The 18,863-nt window shown below is 42.7% G+C and overlaps 1 protein-coding gene across 2 annotated transcripts in view; it reads left to right on the top strand.

The window, feature by feature from the left end:
- Positions 1-18,863, top strand: part of GPLD1 (glycosylphosphatidylinositol specific phospholipase D1) — a 60,109-nt gene that overhangs the window by 29,241 nt on the left and 12,005 nt on the right. The window contains exons 9-16 of one of the 2 annotated variants that reach the window (XM_055570776.1): positions 2,065-2,172; positions 2,400-2,427; positions 2,536-2,675; positions 4,481-4,546; positions 6,347-6,470; positions 9,642-9,778; positions 13,025-13,211; positions 18,155-18,265. In XM_055570776.1, coding sequence (XP_055426751.1) covers positions 2,065-2,172; positions 2,400-2,427; positions 2,536-2,675; positions 4,481-4,546; positions 6,347-6,470; positions 9,642-9,778; positions 13,025-13,211; positions 18,155-18,265 — 901 coding nt within the window. The remainder of the gene's footprint in view (positions 1-2,064; positions 2,173-2,399; positions 2,428-2,535; positions 2,676-4,480; positions 4,547-6,346; positions 6,471-9,641; positions 9,779-13,024; positions 13,212-18,154; positions 18,266-18,863) is intronic. The other variant, XM_055570777.1, reaches the window with a different exon arrangement.

Below are 18,863 nucleotides of genomic sequence, written 5' to 3'. Positions count from 1 at the left end.
AATTCTCTTTTTCTACCTCCCACTGTGTATTCTGAAAGTAAGATGTTGGGATGAGGAGTTACTTTGGAGCGTTTTTAAAAAATGCTTCCTGAGAATGATGCAACTCAAAAGAATAAAAATATCTTCTATTGCTCTTTGAATTCACAAAACTAAACATTCCTTTTATTTGTTGTTGTTGTTCAGTCACTAAATCCTGTCTGACTCTTGGTGACCCCATGGACTGCAGCATGCTAGGCTCCCCTGACCTTCACTGTCTCCTGGAGTTTGCTCAAATTCATGGCCATTGAGTCGGTGATGCTATCTAAACATCTCATCTTCTGCCACCCTCCTCTCCTTTTGCCTTCAGTCTTTCCCAGCATCAGGGTATTTTCCGGTGAGTCAGCTCTTCGCATCATGTGGCCAAAGTATTGGAGCTTCAGTTTCAGCATCAGTCCTTCCAATGAATATTGAGGGTTGATTTCCTTTAGGATTGACTGGTTGGATCTCCTGCTGTCCAAGGGACTCTCAAGAGTCTTCTCCAACACCACAATTTAAAAACATCAATTCTTCAGCACTCAGCCTTCTTTGTGATCCACCTCTCACATCTATACATGACTACTAGAAAAACCATAGCTTTGACTATATGCACCTTTGTCAGCAAAGTGATATCTCTGCTTATTAATATGCTGTCTAGGTTTGTCACAGCTTTCCCTAAAGGAGGAAAGGAGCAAACATCTTTTAATTTCATGGCTGCAGTCACCATTTGCAGTGATTTTTTGAGCCCAAGAAAATAAAATCTGTTACTACTTCCACTTTCCCCACTTCTATTTGCCATTAAGTAATGGGACCAGATGCCATGATCTTAGTTTTTTTGGATGCTAAGTTTTAAGATGGCTTTATTACTCTCCTCTTTCACCCTCATCAAGAGGCTCTTTAGTTCCTCTTGACTTTCTGCCGTTAGAGTGGTATCATCTGCATATCTGAGGTTGTTGATATTTCTCCTGCTTCTCTTCTTTCCTTGGCTATTTGTAAAGCCTTCTCAGACAACCACTTTGCCTTCTTGTACTTCTTTTTCTTTGGGATGGTTTTGGTCACTGCCTCCTGTACAGTGTTATGAACCTCCATTCATAGTTCTTCAGGCACTCTGTCTACCAGATCTAATCCTTTGAATCTATTCATCATCTCCACTGTATAATCATAAGGGATTTGCTTTAGGTTATACCTGTATGGTCTAGTGATTTTCCCTACTTTCTTCAATTTCAGCGTGAATTTTGCAATAAGGAGCTCATGATCTGAGCCACAATCAGCTCCTAGTCTTATTTTTGCTGACTATATAGAGCTTCTCCATCTTTAGCTGTAAAGATATAATCAATCTGATTTCAGTATTGACCATCTGGTGATGTCCATGTATAGAGTCTTTTCTTGTATTTCTGGAAAAGGGTGTTTGCTATGACCAGTGTGTTCTCTTGACAAAACTGTTAGTCTTTATTCTGCTTCATTTTGTCTCCAAGGTCAAAGTTGCCTGTTACTCCAGGTATCTCTTGACTTCCTACTTTTGCATTCCAGTCCCCTATGATGAAAAGGACATCTTTTTTTGGTGCTAGTTCTGAAAGGTCTTATAGGCCTTCATAGAACTGTTCAGCTTCTTCGGCATTAGTGTTTGGAGCATAGACTTGGATTACTGTGATGTTGAATGATTTGCCTTGAAAATGAACTGAGATCATTCTGTCATTTTTGAGATTGCACTCAAGTACCACATTTCAGACCCTTTTGTTGACTGTGAGAACTACTCATAGTTTCTTATCTTTGTATAAATATTTGATTAGGGTGCCAGTCATGTGCTCTGCAGCCTTGGGCAAATTATTGAACTTTTCTGTGCCTTAGTTTCCTGTATTGAAGTAGGACTGTGATAGTATCAACCACCCAGGGTTGTTGGCAAGATTAAATGAATAATGCATGTAAAGTCCTTTTCATGGTGTCTGGCACTTATTAATTCTGGAATCACTGGTAGCTGCTGTGACTGCTGTTGTTATTTTCAACTTCAGAATCAAAACAGCCCTTATTTTATTCTAATGCTTTTCTCAGGTATGTGCCTGCTGAAGATCTCCTGGGAATTTATAAAGAACTCTACGGCCGAGTAGTCATCACCAAAAAAGCCATTGTTGACTGTTCATACCTTCAGTTCTTGGAAATGTAAGTGTAACTGGAGGAATATTTGCAAGTGATTTTATTGTGACTTCCTTAACACACTTTCCGATGCTTTAGCTGCCTGAGTGTGGGTATTGGATTTATGGATTTTGCTTGTTCAAAGTCAGTTGCGTGATAGTGGATACCTGTTGCTGGAACTTTTTCTTCATTCATTTGTTTCATTTCTTCATGGAAATCACAACTCACAGTCTAAATTATTGCTTATGTTGCAGGTATGCGGAGATGTTAGCTATTTCCAAGGTAATGGCATTTATTCTTCAAAATCTGAATTGAAAGTGTTATGAAGATACCATGAGAAGCACTTGATTCAGTTACTTATTAGATTATTTTTCTTTCTCTTTGCCATAGCTTTATCCCACTTATTCTGGAAAATCCCCATTTTTGGTGGAACAATTTCAAGAATACTTCCTAGGAGGGCTGGAAGATATGGCGTTTTGGTCCACTAATATTTACCATCTGACAAGTTACATGTTAAAGAATGGGACCAGGTGAATTCTTACTCTTTCTCCTGCTAATCACTCCCTGTATTGCTGTTCCATCCCCATCATAACTCCCAGGTTTTTCAGTTGATCAAATGAGGACAAAGTCTCAGGAGGTGCTGTCATGTCCTAATGAAGCAGGGAAAGAATGGAAACTGTCACTTCAAAACTCCAACTTGCTCCCATCTGGTTGGTTTTGCTGATGTCTCTCCTGTCCTAGGGATGGAGAGGTAGATTTTGCCAAGTTCATGACCTGGGAGAAATGGCTCAGGTGGGAAGGAATCTGCTTCCCCAGCTGTGCAACATCTGTTTCTTTTGGGAGAACTCATGCTGTGGGCTGTGGTGCCCACCTCCCCATGCTCCAGTAGTGGATACGGCCATCTTCCTCTCCACCCTGATTGAGCTCTCAGGGCTCCAGGGTTTCAGAGGGCATTTCACTTAAGCCCCATACTCCGCAAGAAAATTGGAAATGAAGGCATTTGTAAGGCACAGCCTTCTGTTAGAATCTGACATGCAGCCCTGATGGGAGAGCATCTCAATCTCCAGCTCCTTTTCTGCTCCGCCCCAGCACACCCAGGACGAATGTCAACCAGAGACTCAGATGCAGACCAGGGTAGACTGGTCTTGTTCCCAGTTCCAACTGCAACATTAGACATTTCGGCTCTCACAGGATCCGCTCATGGTCTGAGGGAGCCGAGGTTCTCTCAGAACCCATTTCCAACCACACCACTCAGGATGGAGCCCCTCCCATGCTGCTGAACTGGGCAGGGTAGGGCCGGGTCTGGATAGGGACCACTGGAAGCAGACCTCCCGCAGGGAAAGGACAGCTTAAGCATCACCCAGCAGGGGGAAAGAGGGTCTGTGGCAGCTCCTCTGTCCATGGGATTTTCCAGTCTTCCTCTCCCTCCAAATAGTCTTCATCCTAGAATAAACTCTTATGTAATCCCCACTCTCTTAGTGCATCTGTTCAGTGTTAGGGAGAAAGTTCACGTCTTACATTCTATCAGAGCCTTTTTACTTGTAAAAAGGGAGACTTAGTTACCTACTTAATTATTGAGTTTGTAAATTTTTGTTTTTAATTTTTATTAAAGCAAAGGTTAGAGGTGCTGCAGCCATTTTTATTTATTTTTTGGCTGTGCCCAGTAGCTTATGGTATCTTAGTTCCCCAGCCAGGGTTGGAACCTGGGCCCACGGCAATGTAAGTGCAGAGTCCTAGCCACTGGAACACCAGGGAATTTTATTTTAAAAATTAAAAAAAAATTTATTTGGCTGCACTGGTCTTAGTTATGGCACTCAGGATCTTTGGTCATAGTTGCGGCATGTGGGATCTAGTTCCCCAACCAGGGATCTAACCCAGGCCCCCTGCACAGGGAGTGTGAAGTCTCAGCCAGGGAAATCCCCACCAGGCAATTTAAAAAATTTTAGCTTTGAAAGGAATGAGACTGAGAAATTATAACACCAAACATCAATGGGCAGAAGGTGACACAGTTGGGAGTGATTTTCTTTCAGTCTCTAACTCTGAGATGGTTCCTGTCAGCAGAGAGAACTCAGCAGATGGAATTGGGAGGGAAGGGGGAAGCTGAGTCTGGGGGTGACCAGTGGTTTGGGGTGGCCTGTGTTACCATGGCACCACCTGCTTATCTACCCTCATCAAGTAGGACTCAGGCCCTTCACCAGTCCTGTCTGGCTAAGTCATAAACACCTCTACACTAAGACTTTGGGGAGATGGCTTGAAATGTGACACTGATTCTCAGAAAAATTCATGCTTGAACAGAAGGTAGGAAAACACCTAACTCATTTGACTATTTCCCCAGTAACTGCAACCTCCCTGAGAACCCTCTGTTCATCACATGTGGCGGTCAACAAAACAACACCCATGGGTAAGTGGATTCCCAAATGACTCACAGAAAAAGAGCATCTCACTCAGAGATGTGCTCAGTAGACTCTGAAAACATGGGCTTTGTAGACAGAGGTTCCAGCTCTGGGGCTGCCATTGTGTGATTTTTAAACAAGTTGCCTAATTATTTTTTGAGCTGCAGCTTCCTCTGGCAAACTGGAAAAAATACATATCCATACTCCCAGAGTTGTGGTATGTGCGTGAATGGATAGAAAGCAATTACCACCTTAGTAGGGCTTCCGAGGTGGTGCCAGTGGTGAAGAACCTGCATGCTGGTGCAGGAGGTGCAGGAGATGTGGGTTTGAGCCCTGGATCAGGAAGATCCCTCGGAGAAGGAAATGGCAACCCACTCCAGTATTTTTGCCTGGGAAATCCCACAGACAGAAGAGGCTGACGGGCTACAATCCATGGGGTTGCAAAAGAGTTGGACGCAACTTAGTGACTAAACAAAGCAGCAAACCACATTACTAAGCTGCTCACTAACTAGTAAATGATACCTAATCATATTATCATCATCGCCATTATTGCCATTACTCATAAACTGTGACTGTATTCTTCCCTGAAAAAGTAATCATCAATGATAAGGGTGGGGAGAAGCCCTTTCAGTTAGTTTCTGAGGAAAAGAGCTGGAGGGTCTGATTTGTATTCTAAGAGGTGGTACTCCCTGCTGGAGTTGGGTACCAACCATTTATTCATGCATTTAATAACTATATTAATCCTATAGATATTATATTACTAATAAGATAGTAAAAATTATAACATTTCCTCATCATTAGGTACCAGGAACTAGTTTAGGCGTTTAGAGACCTCATTGTGAACGAGACAGAAACAGCTTCTGCTCTCAGAGGATGGATGGCCTGGCGGGTGGGCAGATGGTCACTGAACAAGAACTTGTCAGTACCCTTGAGCTTTAGGAAGGGCAAGCACTGGGCTCTCATGATGTACCACAGAGTGTCCTAACTCAGCCACAGGAGACTTCCTGTGAAGAGTTGATGCTTTGGCCAAGATATTTAAGGGTGAGCAAGTGTTAGATACTCAAAAAGGAAAAACATTGCAATAAAAGATGCTAAGGAGAGAGTTCAGAGCTTCAAGAGAATTGAAAATGTGCAACAAAAGAGTTCAGGTAAGCCCACACTGTTTAAGTTATTCGAATTAGGTAAGTTTCGTTGTAATATAACTGAATGTCTTTAGGTTGGGTTTAAGAACTCTAGATTGTTGGGGTCCCTACACTGGCTGATGTCTTAGGCCCTCTTTGTTCATCTGTGGCCCATCTGTAAGCATTTCTGAAACCTGCCTGCCTTTTTAGGCATCTGATATGTAGACTTGTGAAAACATAGGATTTAAAAATGTATTTTTATTGTATAATTAATTCTCCCATGTCTTTAAAGCAAAATCGGTCCACTTGCATACCAGTTTCCTGAATAGCTATGACCATTTCTGGGCCATTAATATGAAATGTTGATTTAACTTCTGATTTTTTTTTTTTAGTAATCTGGAAAGAATTCAAACTCATACACTTATAGAACTTTGAGGCTATAGAAAATATTTTTGTAAGGACTGGCTTTTTCAACCTTGGAAATGGGTTTATTAAAAGGTGTTGTGGAATATCCTATAGAAGCTTTTCTAAAATTTTGCTTTTTGTGTTGCTATTCCTTCAACTTGCAGATGTTAAGATTTTATGACCTTTTAACCTGGGGTTAACTTGATTACATCTTCAACTCAGTTATGCAGGGTGAGTTGCTATTTCCTCAGTCTTAACTATTTCATTCCTCTCTCTTTCTAGCAGCTCAAAAGTACAGAAAAATGGTTTTCATAAAAATGTGACTGCAGCCCTAACTAAAAATATTGGAAAGCATATAAACTATACCAAAAGAGGAGTGTTCTTTAGTGTGGATTCCTGGACCATGGTAAGAATTTTCTGCTTTTAATGGAGAGGTACATTCTGCTTCCTGTGATACTGCGTTTTGTAGGATCACTGGCTGTTTAATCGTTCATTGAAAGTCTCCTGGGCATGAGCCAGGCTCACAAGTATCCTTGGTCTTCAAGTCTGGTTTGTTCTGGAGACATCCTGTGTCGAAGGTCTGAACCTCAGTGGCCTTTGGAAAGCCCAGTGGAGCTCAAGGTGGCCCTTGGGTCACTACTGCTCTGTCCTTGGTACAAAACGTGTCAGCAGGATTGCAGGCTCATAGTGCAAAGCCCCACACCAAGGGAATGCCACTGCCTATCCAGTTCCTCCATGAGATCATCTTAAGTGTCAGCCATTCTGCTGGGGGGATAGAAGATGAAAGGGAAATAGTCTCTGATGTTTAGAAAATTTTAGCCTAATGGGGTGATAAATACAAAACTAACCATTTCTGAGTAAGATGCAACTGTACCATGGTTGGTGGGAGGAGAGACACAGCTTCTCAGATTAAAAAAATATTATGTAACTGTCATCAGAGAAGGTTTCATGCAGAAGCTGGAATCTGAGTTAGGCCTTAAATAGTAGCCAACTAATAGTTTTTCATCACTGAGCATGTATTTCTGGTAATGGGTTAGGAAAGTTTCAGGATGTTTGGAAATTTGAGCAGTCTTATTTGCCTGGAACACAAGACAAGGAATCGAAGTACTTGCGAGAGTCGGGAAGGGAAATCGGCATCAGATTGTAGAGAAGGGTTTAAACGATTTTGTGACCTGGGTGAGGGTCCCAGTAGAGCCTGCTTCACAGTGTGCAGCCTGTGCAGTCATGTAGAAGGTCCCCTTCGTCATGTTTAGAAGGGCCCCCTACTTGGTTTATTTATTCATTTTAAAGTTTTAAAATATTTGTTTATTTGGCTGCACCCGATCTTAATTGCAGCATGTTGGATCTAGTTCCCTGACCAGGGATTGAACTGATGCCCCTACATTAGCTACTGGACTACCGGGGAAGTCCCACCCCATATTTGGTTTAATGTTCTGCTGTTATTGCCTTAAAATTCTTACCTTTTTTAAATTTAAATTTTATTTTATACTGAAGTATAGTTGATTTACAATGTTGCATTACTTTCAGGTGTATGGCTAAGTGATTTAGTTATACATATACATATATAGCCCTTCTTTTTCAAATTCTTTTCCTGTGTAGATTGTTACAGAGTATTGAGTTCCCTGTGCTCTAGAGTAGGTCCTTGTTGATGATCTATTTTATACATAGCAGTGGGTATGGATTGATTCCAAACTCTTAATTTTCTCTCCCACACTGTTTCCCCTCTGGTAACTGTAAGTTTGTTTTCAAAGTCTTTTAGTTTCTGTTTTGTAAATAAGTTCCCTGTATCATTTTTTGAAGATTCCACTTATGATATCACATAATATTTGTTTTTCTCTGTCTGATTTATTTCACTTTGTATGATAATCTCTAGGTCCATCCATCTGGCTGCAAATAACATTATATTGTTCTTTTTTATGGCTGAGTAGTATTCTGGTGTTTGTGTGTGTGTGTGTAAATATATATGTACACACACACCACATCTTCTTTGTTCATTCTTCTGTCGATGGGCATTTAGGTTACTTCCATATCTTGGCTGTTGTAAATAGTGCTGCAATGAACATTGGTGTGCATGTATTTTTCTGAATTCATGGTTTTCTCTGGATATTTGCAGGAGTGGGATTACTGGATCATATAATAAATCCATTTTTAGTTTTCTGAGGAAACTCCATACTTGTCTCCATAGTGGTTGTGTCAATTTTCATTCTCACCAGCCAGTGGAGGAGGGTCAAATTCTTAATAACTTTTGAACAAGCAGCTCTGCATTTTCATTTTGCAATGAGTTATGCAAATGATGTACTGAGACTTAGACCAGGAAGCTCTGTCCAAACACACATCATGCATGCTGCAATTATTTGTATCTGTCTCCTTCACAAAAGGAAAAGTTGTGTAAGAGAAGGAGTTTACATTCCCAAGGCCTGGCGTGATGCCTGGTATGGCTATTTCTGAATGAAAGAGGAAGCCAAAAGTGGGCCTCAGGTGAGCAATCCGGGGGCGACCTGCCAGAGAGGTTAGACTGGAAAAACAGAAGGCTGAGTCCCTTCCTACAGGGCCCTTCTAAGCTGTGCTTCCCTGGAGCCTGGGCATTCAGGGCTCCCCACGGCTCTGAGCTGAACCTGCTCTGGGGCAGCCGACAGTTCTCATTTGATCTTATGTCACCTGGGGTGGATTTCGAGTTGTGTTCCCTGAACTTGGATGGATCTAATGCCTGCCCAGTTTGCTTGGGGCCACTCTGGTCTGTGTGTGTCTGCAGTAACCACACTAAGAACAATTCAGCATCCTAAGCTGGGGGCCTTGCTGTCCCCCTATTTCTCTTGCACACAGCTTCCAGCCCCTCATGCCTTCCCAGCTTCTTGGGACTCGAAGCAAATCTAGCAGCCTCTCAATCTGAATATGGTTGGGAGGGTTTCTGGCATCGTGGTGGCATTCCAGTTCATTTGTTTGTGGGGAGAAAAGGCGGATATATATATACACAAATATATTTATAGTTCTAGATTTGAGTGGACTTACCTTCTAAAAATTTTAATTTTTTAACAATTATTTTGTTTGGTTACATCCTGCACATTAATAGACTATCCTAACTTGGTTGGTTCAGGTTAATCTCAACTGACTCTTTCTTCTCGAGATGGAACTGACCTTTAGGCTATAACTCCCATCCCTGAGCATATATTGCGGGTGTGATTTCACTCTCCTAATTTCCAGTCTTAAGTCTCCTTACATGTTGATAGGAGTCAATAAGTTATTTTTCAGCACTTGTGAAAACTTGTTTCTTAGGACTTCCCTGCTGGTCCAGTGGCTGGGACTCTGTGCTCCCAGGGGCCTGGGTTTGATCCCTAGTCAGGGGGCTGGGTCCCACATACCACAACTAAGAGTTCAGATGATACAGCTAAAAGACCCACGTGCTGCAATGAAGATTGAAGATCCTGCGTGCCCCAACTGGGACCCAGTGCAGCCAAGTAAATAAATAGATGTTAAAAAAACCTCAAACTTATTTCTTAAAGTCGAATGCCTTTGACATGAAGCAGCAGCTTTGTTGATTATGCCGTGTCTTTTTCTGTCTGTAATCATTTAATTTCAGGATTCCTTATCCTTCATGTACAAGTCTTTGGAGAGGAGCATACGTGAAATGTTTATTGGCAGCTCTCAGCCACTGACACATGTTTCTAGCCCCTCAGCATCTTACTACTTGTCATCTCCCTACACAAGGCTTGGTTGGTAGGTATGAGTGTATCTAATTCCTGAATATTTTCATCAGTATTAATTTCAAGCAGTCATTCACAAATGTTTAACATGGTGCCTGTTAACACTTCATTTTCAAATCAATTCATCAACAAAAACATGAATTTATTGCTTAATTTATGGTAAAGATAAAACTATCTCCTTAAAATTGGTCAAAAATATGTTTTTTTGTTAACCCTTGATTTTTTTTTAAAAAATTATTTATTTTTCAATTGAGGATAATTGCTTTACAGAATTTTTTTGTTTTCTGTCAAACCTCAATATGAATCAGCCTTAGGTATACATATGTCCCCTCCTTCTTGAACCTCCTTCCCACCTCCCTCCCTATCCCACCTCTCTAGGTTGATACAGAGCGCTTGTTTGAGTTCCCTGAGACATAGAGCAAATTCCCATTGGCTATCTATTTTATATATGGTAATGTAAGTTTCCATGTTACTCTCTCCATATATCTCACCCTTTCCTCCCCCCTCCCCATGTCCATAGGTCTGTTTTCTATGTCTGTTTCTCCATTGCTGCCCTGCAAATAAATTCTTCAGCACCATCTTTCTAGAGTCTGTATATATGTGTTAGTATACGATATTTATCTTTCTCTTTTTGACTTACTTTACTCTGTATAATAGGTTCATTCTATCTAATGTATAATAGGTTCATCCACTTCATTAGAACTGACTCAAATGCATTCCTTTTTATGGCTTAATAATATTCCATTGTGCATATGTACCACAACTTCTTTATCCATTCATCTGTCTACGGACATCTAGGTTGCTTCCATGTTCTAGCTATTACATAGTGCTGCAATGAACATTGGGGTACATGTTTTTTCAGTTCTGGTTTCCTCAGGGTATATGCCTAGGAGTGGGATTACTGGGTCATATGGTGGTTTTATTCCTAGTTTTTTAAGGAATCTCCACACTGTCTTCCATAATGGCTGTATCAATTTACATTCCCATCAACAGTGTAAGAGGGTTCCCTTTTCTCCACACCCTCTCCAGCATTTATTATTTTTAGACTTTTTGATGATTGCCATTCTGACCAAAAAATATGTTTAAATATAAGGAAGTTTGACTTTATTAAATAACCACAGCAATAAACTATTACTTTATAGAATATTTTTTAAACTTCAGTGTTTTTTGCAGATAGATTATTACACATTTTTTGGCATCTAATGACATTAGAAGGATAAAAGTAGGTGGCTATTATACTGACAGGACTATTATAACTTCATAAGGCAAAAGCCTGGGACACCACAATAATAAAGAGAATTTTAGGGATTCCTCTGATTTTTAAAGAACAACTGTTACCAAACTCAACTCAGGTTTCCATCACCTGCTGCACAGCAAAGTCAGTGGACAGCAGGTGGTGGTGAAGGAAAGCACAGTGTTTATCGCAGGGCACCAAGCAAGGGTGATGGGGATAAGCCTCAGGTCCACGCCAATTCGGTCTCTGAGTTAGAGTGTTTTAAAGGGGAAGACCAAGGAAGCTGGGATGAACATCCTGTGACATTTCTTAATCATAATTTCAGGGGTTAGGATGTTTCTGGTTTGCAATTCTCTGGCCAGGTGGTCCATGGTCTGGGGATCTATTAGCTTATCCTGCCCTGAAGAAACAAGCTGTGTTTGTATGTTAATGATGACATCTACAACATCAGTTACAGTACATTTACAGTGTTATGGACAATAGTAGCTTTAGTCATCTTACTCCGGTTGATTAGTGTTCAGTTAGCACAGGATTGAGGTCAGAGGGCACAAGAAAGGGAATAAAGGTTTGGATAGAGAGATTAATCATAAACTTGATAAGGGAGCTTTGTTTTAGGTGACTGTGTTTCACAACCAAACAGCCCAAGGATGTAAAAGTGACTGTTTTTTTTGGAGGTTTTTATAAAATGTCTTTTTAAAAATCACACTTTTAAAATACAAATAACATTGCAATTTCCTTGGAACAATAAACCAATAGCCCTTCCTCTTCAGGCTGCTCATGTATTCAGCTCCAGCACAAGGAATGGGGGTTGAGTGCTGTCTTAACTGGCTGTTCATTTGTGAATAATGAATGGTTCTTCTTGGCCGCCTTCCTGAAAATCCAAATGAGGGCCTTCTGCTGGGCTCTTTGCCACATGGACAGGGGTGCAGCACAGAGCTCCTTCTCGGGGGCCATTACTGGCCAGGGTCCCACCTTGAGAATACAGACCAGCAGTGTCTCCATGGTGTGTGTCTGACCCCATCCACCAGGCATCACACCCGTTAGAAACTGCTCTTCTCTTTTTCCTCTGTTCTGCTGTTTCTTGTTTTTTAAAAAATTACTTTTGGCTGCACTCGGTCTTCATAGGCTTTCTCTAGTTGCGGCAAGTGGGGGCTGCTCTTTGTTGTGGTGTGCAGGCTTCTCATTACGCTGGCTTCTCTTGTTGCAGAGCAGGGGCTCTAGGCACGGGAGCTTCAGTGGTTGCAGCACGCAGGCTTAGTAGCTGTGGTGCACTGGCTTAGTCGCCCTGTGGCATATGGAATCTTCTGGGACCAGGGATCGAACTCATGTCCCCTGCATTGGCAGGTGGATTCCTAAACACTGAACCACCAGAGCAGTCCCTGCTATTTATTCTTTATGTGGCCATCAGAGCCAAAATAAATACATGACTTGGTCATTCCAGCCCCAAATGAGACATTTGAACAATTGACTCAGTTTGTCCCTCTCTTTAACCAGCAGGTCATAGACTCTTATTTAGAAACATCCACTAAGGCTCTTTAATTTTTTCCAATATAAGGCACTCTGTGTAGCTATGGTAGAAATAAAATGGTCTACTTACCACAAGCTTGTCTTTGATCAGGTGACAAACTGAGATGATGCATCGAGCCAATTGTAAAACGATCTGTGTCACTGGCTCAAGGTGAATTTCCTCTCTGTTCTCACGTGGAGCCTGGAATTGTGCTTTGTCTGCTCTGGGTTTTGCATGTAGAACAAGAAGCTTTGTGAGGGTGTTTTTTGTGTGTTCAGGTTCTATGGTCCAGAAATGCTCCGAGGCCTTGATTTGTCCAATTTCGTCTTTGTTTTTTCCTCTGGAGAACAAGACTGAATCCCACAAACAATATAACCTCAGAGGTGAATATAACCTCTGAATATTTTTGGATGGAAAAACCAATGAGAGGAAGTTAAATTCTAAAATCTAGAAAGGAACAGGAGATAGTTCTGCCCAGAGCTCTCAGTAGCACTGCAGTGGGTTCTCTCTTCTTACAGGGCGATGACTTCGGCTGATCTCAACCAGGATGGATACGGTGACCTGGTGGTGGGCGCCCCTGGCTATAGCCATCCAGGCCACATTCACGTGGGGCGCGTGTACCTCATCTATGGCAATGACCTGGGCTTGCCCCCTGTCGACCTGGACCTGGACAAGGAGGCCCACGGGATCCTGGAGGGTTTCCAGGTGAGGCCGCATCTCACATTTTCCCTTTCAAAGTTGATAAGCCACTGCCAGCCTTTCCCGGCACACTGTACAGGATAAATGTCCAATGGTGAGAACAATGATAGTAACAAACAGCCAGGGGCCTGCATCTGTGTAGTGACTTTTATTTTGAAAAGCATGTTCACTTCATTGATCTCATTGTCTCTTTATCTTTTAGTGGTTTGTCCGACACCTTCCGAAACACCCATACTATCGAGTGCCTTTGAATAACCAATCAGGATGTGATGTCTTGATAATATGACAATACAAAACCTTGTTTTGTTTTGTTGGGGTGTTTTTTTTTAATATAAATGATTTTTTATCTTGTAAGAGTTTTATTTAAAAAATTTAAAAACATTTATTTTTGGCTGTGCTGGAGCTTCATTGCTGTGGATGGGCTTCCTCTAGTTGCAGTGAGAGGCGTCTACTCTCTAGTTGAGGCGTGTGGACTTCTCATTGTGGGGCTTCCCAGGTGGCTCAGTGGTAAAGAATCTGCCTGCCATTGCAGGAGATGTGGGTTCAATCCTTGGGTTGGGAAGATCCCCTGAAGGAAGAAATGGCAACCCACTCCAGTATTCTTACCTGGAAAATTCCATAGACAGAGGAGTCTTATGGGCTATAATCCATGCGATTGCAAAGAGTCAGACACATGCATCATCTCTTGTTGGAGAGACGGGCTCTAGGGGGCACGAGCTGCAGCAGTTGTAGCATGTGGGCTCAGTTGCTTCACAGCATGTGGAATCTTCTTGGAGCAGAAATCGAACCCATGTCTCCTGTATTGGCAGGTGGATTCTTAACCACTGGACCACCAGGGAGGTCCTCTTGGAAGAATTTTAAATTCACAGAAAAGACAGTGAATTGTAAAGACAGTCCAGAGAGTTCCCATGTACCCTTGACCCAGTTTCCCCTGTGTTAACATCTTACATAATTATGGCATTCTTGTCCAAATTAAGAGACCAACACTGGTAAATTACTATTAACTAAACTCTAGATTTTGGCCAGATTTTATTCCTTTGTTTTAAGTGGTTATTCGTTACCAGAAAAATCCCACAGTGACTGTACAGATGTTCCACATGGAGGCAGCATGAGTTCCTCTTGGAATCACTAGAGACCTGGAGGGTTTTCCTCCTGGACATGATTGGTATTCGTCCTTACCTGAGGGATAAGTAAGGAGGGGCTGATTGAGCCCTGTGACCCACCACAGATGAGTGTGGGGTCTTTGGTGGCACTGCAGACTCCAAATATCAAGCATCAGGGGAGTTGGGGTCAGACTTTTACTTGTCCCAGACACCCCACTAAACCTTTCATTGTGGAGTTAATGGTGTGAAAAAATAGGATGGTGCTTCTGAACATACATTAAATAATGAAAAGTCCAGTGGTTTATAATCTAGTTTAAGCTCTGATAGGTATTCCCTGGTGGCTCAGATGGTAAAGAATCTGCCTGTAGTGTAGGAGACCCAGGTTCGATCCCTGGGTTGAGAAGATCCCCTGGAGAAGGAAACAGTGACCCACTCCAGTGTTCTTGCCTGGAAAATCCCATGCATGGAAGAGCCTGGCAGGCTACAGTCTGGGGTTGCAAAGAGTTGGACAGGACTGAGCAACTTCACTTTCACTTTAAGCTCTGATGGAAGGAGCCCCTGAGTCCAAGAGGTGTTACTAAGTTGATGGCAGAGTACGTGATCACACAGTCCCAGAGGGACAGGGACAGCATTTTCTGGGCCCTTCTGACACCACATGAAAAAGTTCCAAAATAAATTAACCCATTCCTGTTACTTCTTTCTTCTTCACCAAGCCATTCCCCTGTCAGACTGTGGTGTAAAGTATAATCCTTTGGGCTCCTGTAGACCAGGAGTAAGAGAGGCAGCTGCTTCCTGGGGATGGGAAACTCCATCCAAGATCCTTGGAGTGAGGAAGGAGGTAACTCCATGCCTTTGTCTCCCAGTGTCCTTAAGTAATGGGGAAGATGCCACATACGGCATGCAAGATAGGAATTACAAGATGGGAATCTTGTAGCCATCATTCTTGGTCTGCAGTTAACCTTTCTAGTCCTTATCTATAAAATGGAAGATTAGGATAGATATCTCAAATTCAGTTCAGTTGCACACTTGTATCTGACTCTTTGCGACCCAATGGACTACAGCACACCAGGCCTCCCTGTCCATCACCAACTCCTGGAGCTTGCTCCAACTCATGACCATTGAGTTGGTGATGCCATCCAACCAATCTCATCCTCTGTTGTCCCCTTCTCCTCCTGCCTTCAATCTTTCCCAGCATCAGGGCCTTCCCCAATGAGAAATGTTTTTTGCATCAGGTGGCCAAAGTATTGGAGTTTCAATTTCAGCATCAGTCCTTCCAATGAATATTCAGGACTGATTTCCTTTAGGATTGACTGGTTTGATCACCTTGCAGTTCAAGGGACTCTCAAGCATCTTCCACAACACCACACTTCAAAAGCATCAGTTTTCGGTGCTCAGTTTTCATTATGGTCCAGCTCTCACATCCATACATGACTACTGGAAAAACGATAGCTTTGACTAAATGGACCTTTGCCAGCAAAGTAATGTCTCTGCTTTTTAATATGCTGTCTAGGTTGGTCATAGCTTTTCTTCCAAGGAGCAAGAGTCTTTTAATTTCATGGCTGCAGTCACCATCTGCAGTAATTTTGGAGCCCAAGAAAATAAAGTCTGTCATTGTTTCCATTCTTTTCCCCCATCTATTTGCCAGGAAGTGATGGGACCAGATGCCATGATCTTCATTTTTTGAATGTTGAGTTTTAAGCCAACTTTTTCGCTCTTCTCTTTCACTTTCATCAAGAGGCTCTTCAGTTCTTCGCTTTCTGCCATAAGGGTGGTGTCATCTGCATATCTGAGGTTATTGATATTTCTCCTGGCAGTCTTGATTCCAGATTGTGCTTCATCCAGCCCAGCATTTCGCATGATGTACTCTGCATATAAGTTAAATAATCAGGGTGACAATATACAGCCTTGATGTCCTCCTTTCCCAATTTGGAACCTGTCCATTGTTCCATGTCGAGTTCTAACTGTTGCTGTTTGACTTGCATACAGATTTCTCAGGAGGCAAGTAAGGTGGTCTGGTATTTCCATCTCTTTAAGAATTTTCCGATTTGTTGTGATCCACACAGTCAAAGGCTTTGGCATAGTCAATAAAGCAGAAGTAAATGTTTTTCTGGAACTGTCTTGCTTTTTCTATGATCCAGTGGATGTTGGCAATTTGATCTCTTGTTCCTCTGCCTTTGCTAAACCCAGATTGAACATCTAGAAGTTCACGGTTCATGTACTATTGAAGCCTCACTTGGAGAATTTGAGCATTACTTTGCTAGTGTGTGAGATAAGTGCAATTGTGTGGTATTTTGAACATTCTTTGGCATTGCCTTTCTTTGGGATTGGAATGAAAACTGACCTTTTCCAGTCCTGTGGCCTGCACTGAGTTTTCCAAATTTACTGGCATGTTGAGTGCAGCACTTTAATAGCATCGTCCTTTAGAACTTGAAATAGCTCAGCTGGAATTCCATCAAGCATCTACCTATTTTAGAATGCTATGCTTTTTCTTGAAATGAGTTACCCTGCAGGAGGGCTTGCTAGTAGAGCTGGTGTTGATGAAATGAACCTGTTTTCAGCTGGCAGGGGCCCCTACTTATGGGTCCCCAACCTGCCCCAGCTTGCTTCTGTCTCCAGGCAATCCTTTCTCGTTTATCAAGTACCCACCCCACCTTCCCCTACCCGGTAGAAAGGGGCTGTGTTCTCAGATGCCATTGCACATCTGAGATTAACCAACAAATAAGAGAGAGATTAACCAACAAATAAGAGATGTGGGATCTGGGGTGTGTGTGTGTGTGTGATGTAGCAAGCATCATTTGTGCAAGACTCTTCATTGCTAGATAAGTTGTGAAAGGATAGGAGAACCTCATGAGTTACCTTTAGGTCTAGGCTGATACCAGACAGCAGGAGATAGAAGATCTAGAAAACCCACCTTGGAAGAAAATGGTACCTGAATGGGCTGAGTTTTCCATCTGTAAAACATGAAATTAGGGGCTAATATTCCATGTAAAATGATTGAACAATGTCTACAGCAGAATCAATAGACCCTTTGGTAATGATGGAGATGCTTTAAAGCTGTGCTGTTCAGTATAGGAGCTACTAAGTGTTTTGATTTCTGAACATTTGAATGTGGCCGGTGAAACTGAAAAATTGACTTAAGTAATTTAAATGTTACAGCCACATTTATCTAGTGAATACTGCACTGGTTAGTACAGCTCTAGAACATCTTGAGTATTAGACAGACATTAGTTGCTGTTAAGTGATTATCATCTTGGGTACTTTCCAAGAGGAGTCTAGTCCTTAATAAGTATACACAAGACCATTTTCTGAAAACCTAGAACTTTTAAGGACCTATGCTCTTTTTTTTAAAATTTTAATTGGAGGCTAATTACTTTATAATATTGTGGTGGTTTTGCCATATGTTCACATGAATCAGCCATGGGTGTATATGTGTTCCCCATCATCTCTCAGGGTCATCCCAGTGCACCAGCCCTGAGCACCCTGCCTCATGCATTGAACCTGGACTGGCGATCTATTTCACATATGTTAATATACATGTTTCAATGCTATTCTCTCAAATCATCCTACCCTCGCCTTCTCCCACAGAGTCCAACAGTCTGTTCTTTACATTTGTGTCTCTTTTGGACCTACATTCTTCTCTCCGGCACCTTTTCTTCTCCTTGAGGCAGACAGATGTGCCAGAAACATCTTTAGGGTGAGATAGCCATCTAGAGGGTCATGGATGTGTTATGAGCAGGCTACAGTCTTGTTCTCGGTCCTGGGTGCTTGATGGGGTCCCCAGGGAGTGAGGTGTGCTCTTCAGAAGGTTGTGGCTCGGCCCAAGGGGAGTAACTGGTGTCTCTTCAGCCCTCAGGTCGATTTGGCTCGGCTGTGGCTGTGCTGGACTTTAACGTGGATGGCGTGCCTGACCTGGCGGTGGGAGCCCCCTCGGTGGGCTCCGAGAAGCTCACATACACAGTAAGGAGGCTGGTGGGGAGGGGGGAATAGTGGGAGTGGAGGCTGGTGCCCATGGAGCCTCCGGAGAGAAGCAGGCAGAAGGGGTGCCAGGCAGTGTTTGTGGGGAGATGATCCCGGCCCTCCATTCAGGCCCTTGTTGTGACCTCAGGTTACCTGGCAGATCCTGTTCCTCCCTCCCTGGCCTCAGTTTGGCTTCACAGGTGGGATTTCCCAATTCCACCAGGTCCTGCATTCTCCTTCCCTCCATTCCTCCCCCGGGGATGCTGAGAGATGGTGAAGGGAGGCAGAAATTCCAGCTAATCCACAGCTTCCTGTCATGGGGCAGGGAGGTGAGTCCCTGGATCCTTCCTCTCAGGCATGGAATCCAGCACATTCCCTCTTTTTCTCCCTGAGAGCAGAGATCCTGGGTCCTGGCCCACAGGGCTCTCCTCCCCCTAGTCCACACCGTAGCCGAGCATCGTGAGTGGCTGTGGAGTCAAAGGCCCTTCATCACCCTCTTCCACTGGGTCCACCTCTTCCCCTCTCTTGTCAACTCTTGAGTCATGGGAACAATTTGTCATCCAGACCCATCGGGCGCCCTCATATTAGGACTCATGCT

This window comes from Bubalus kerabau, chromosome 3 (genome assembly GCF_029407905.1).
Source record: "Bubalus kerabau isolate K-KA32 ecotype Philippines breed swamp buffalo chromosome 3, PCC_UOA_SB_1v2, whole genome shotgun sequence".
NCBI classification, from domain to species: Eukaryota; Metazoa; Chordata; class Mammalia; order Artiodactyla; family Bovidae; genus Bubalus; species Bubalus kerabau.
Note: the sequence above shows the minus strand (reverse complement) of the source record. Positions and strands in the feature narration are given on the sequence as shown.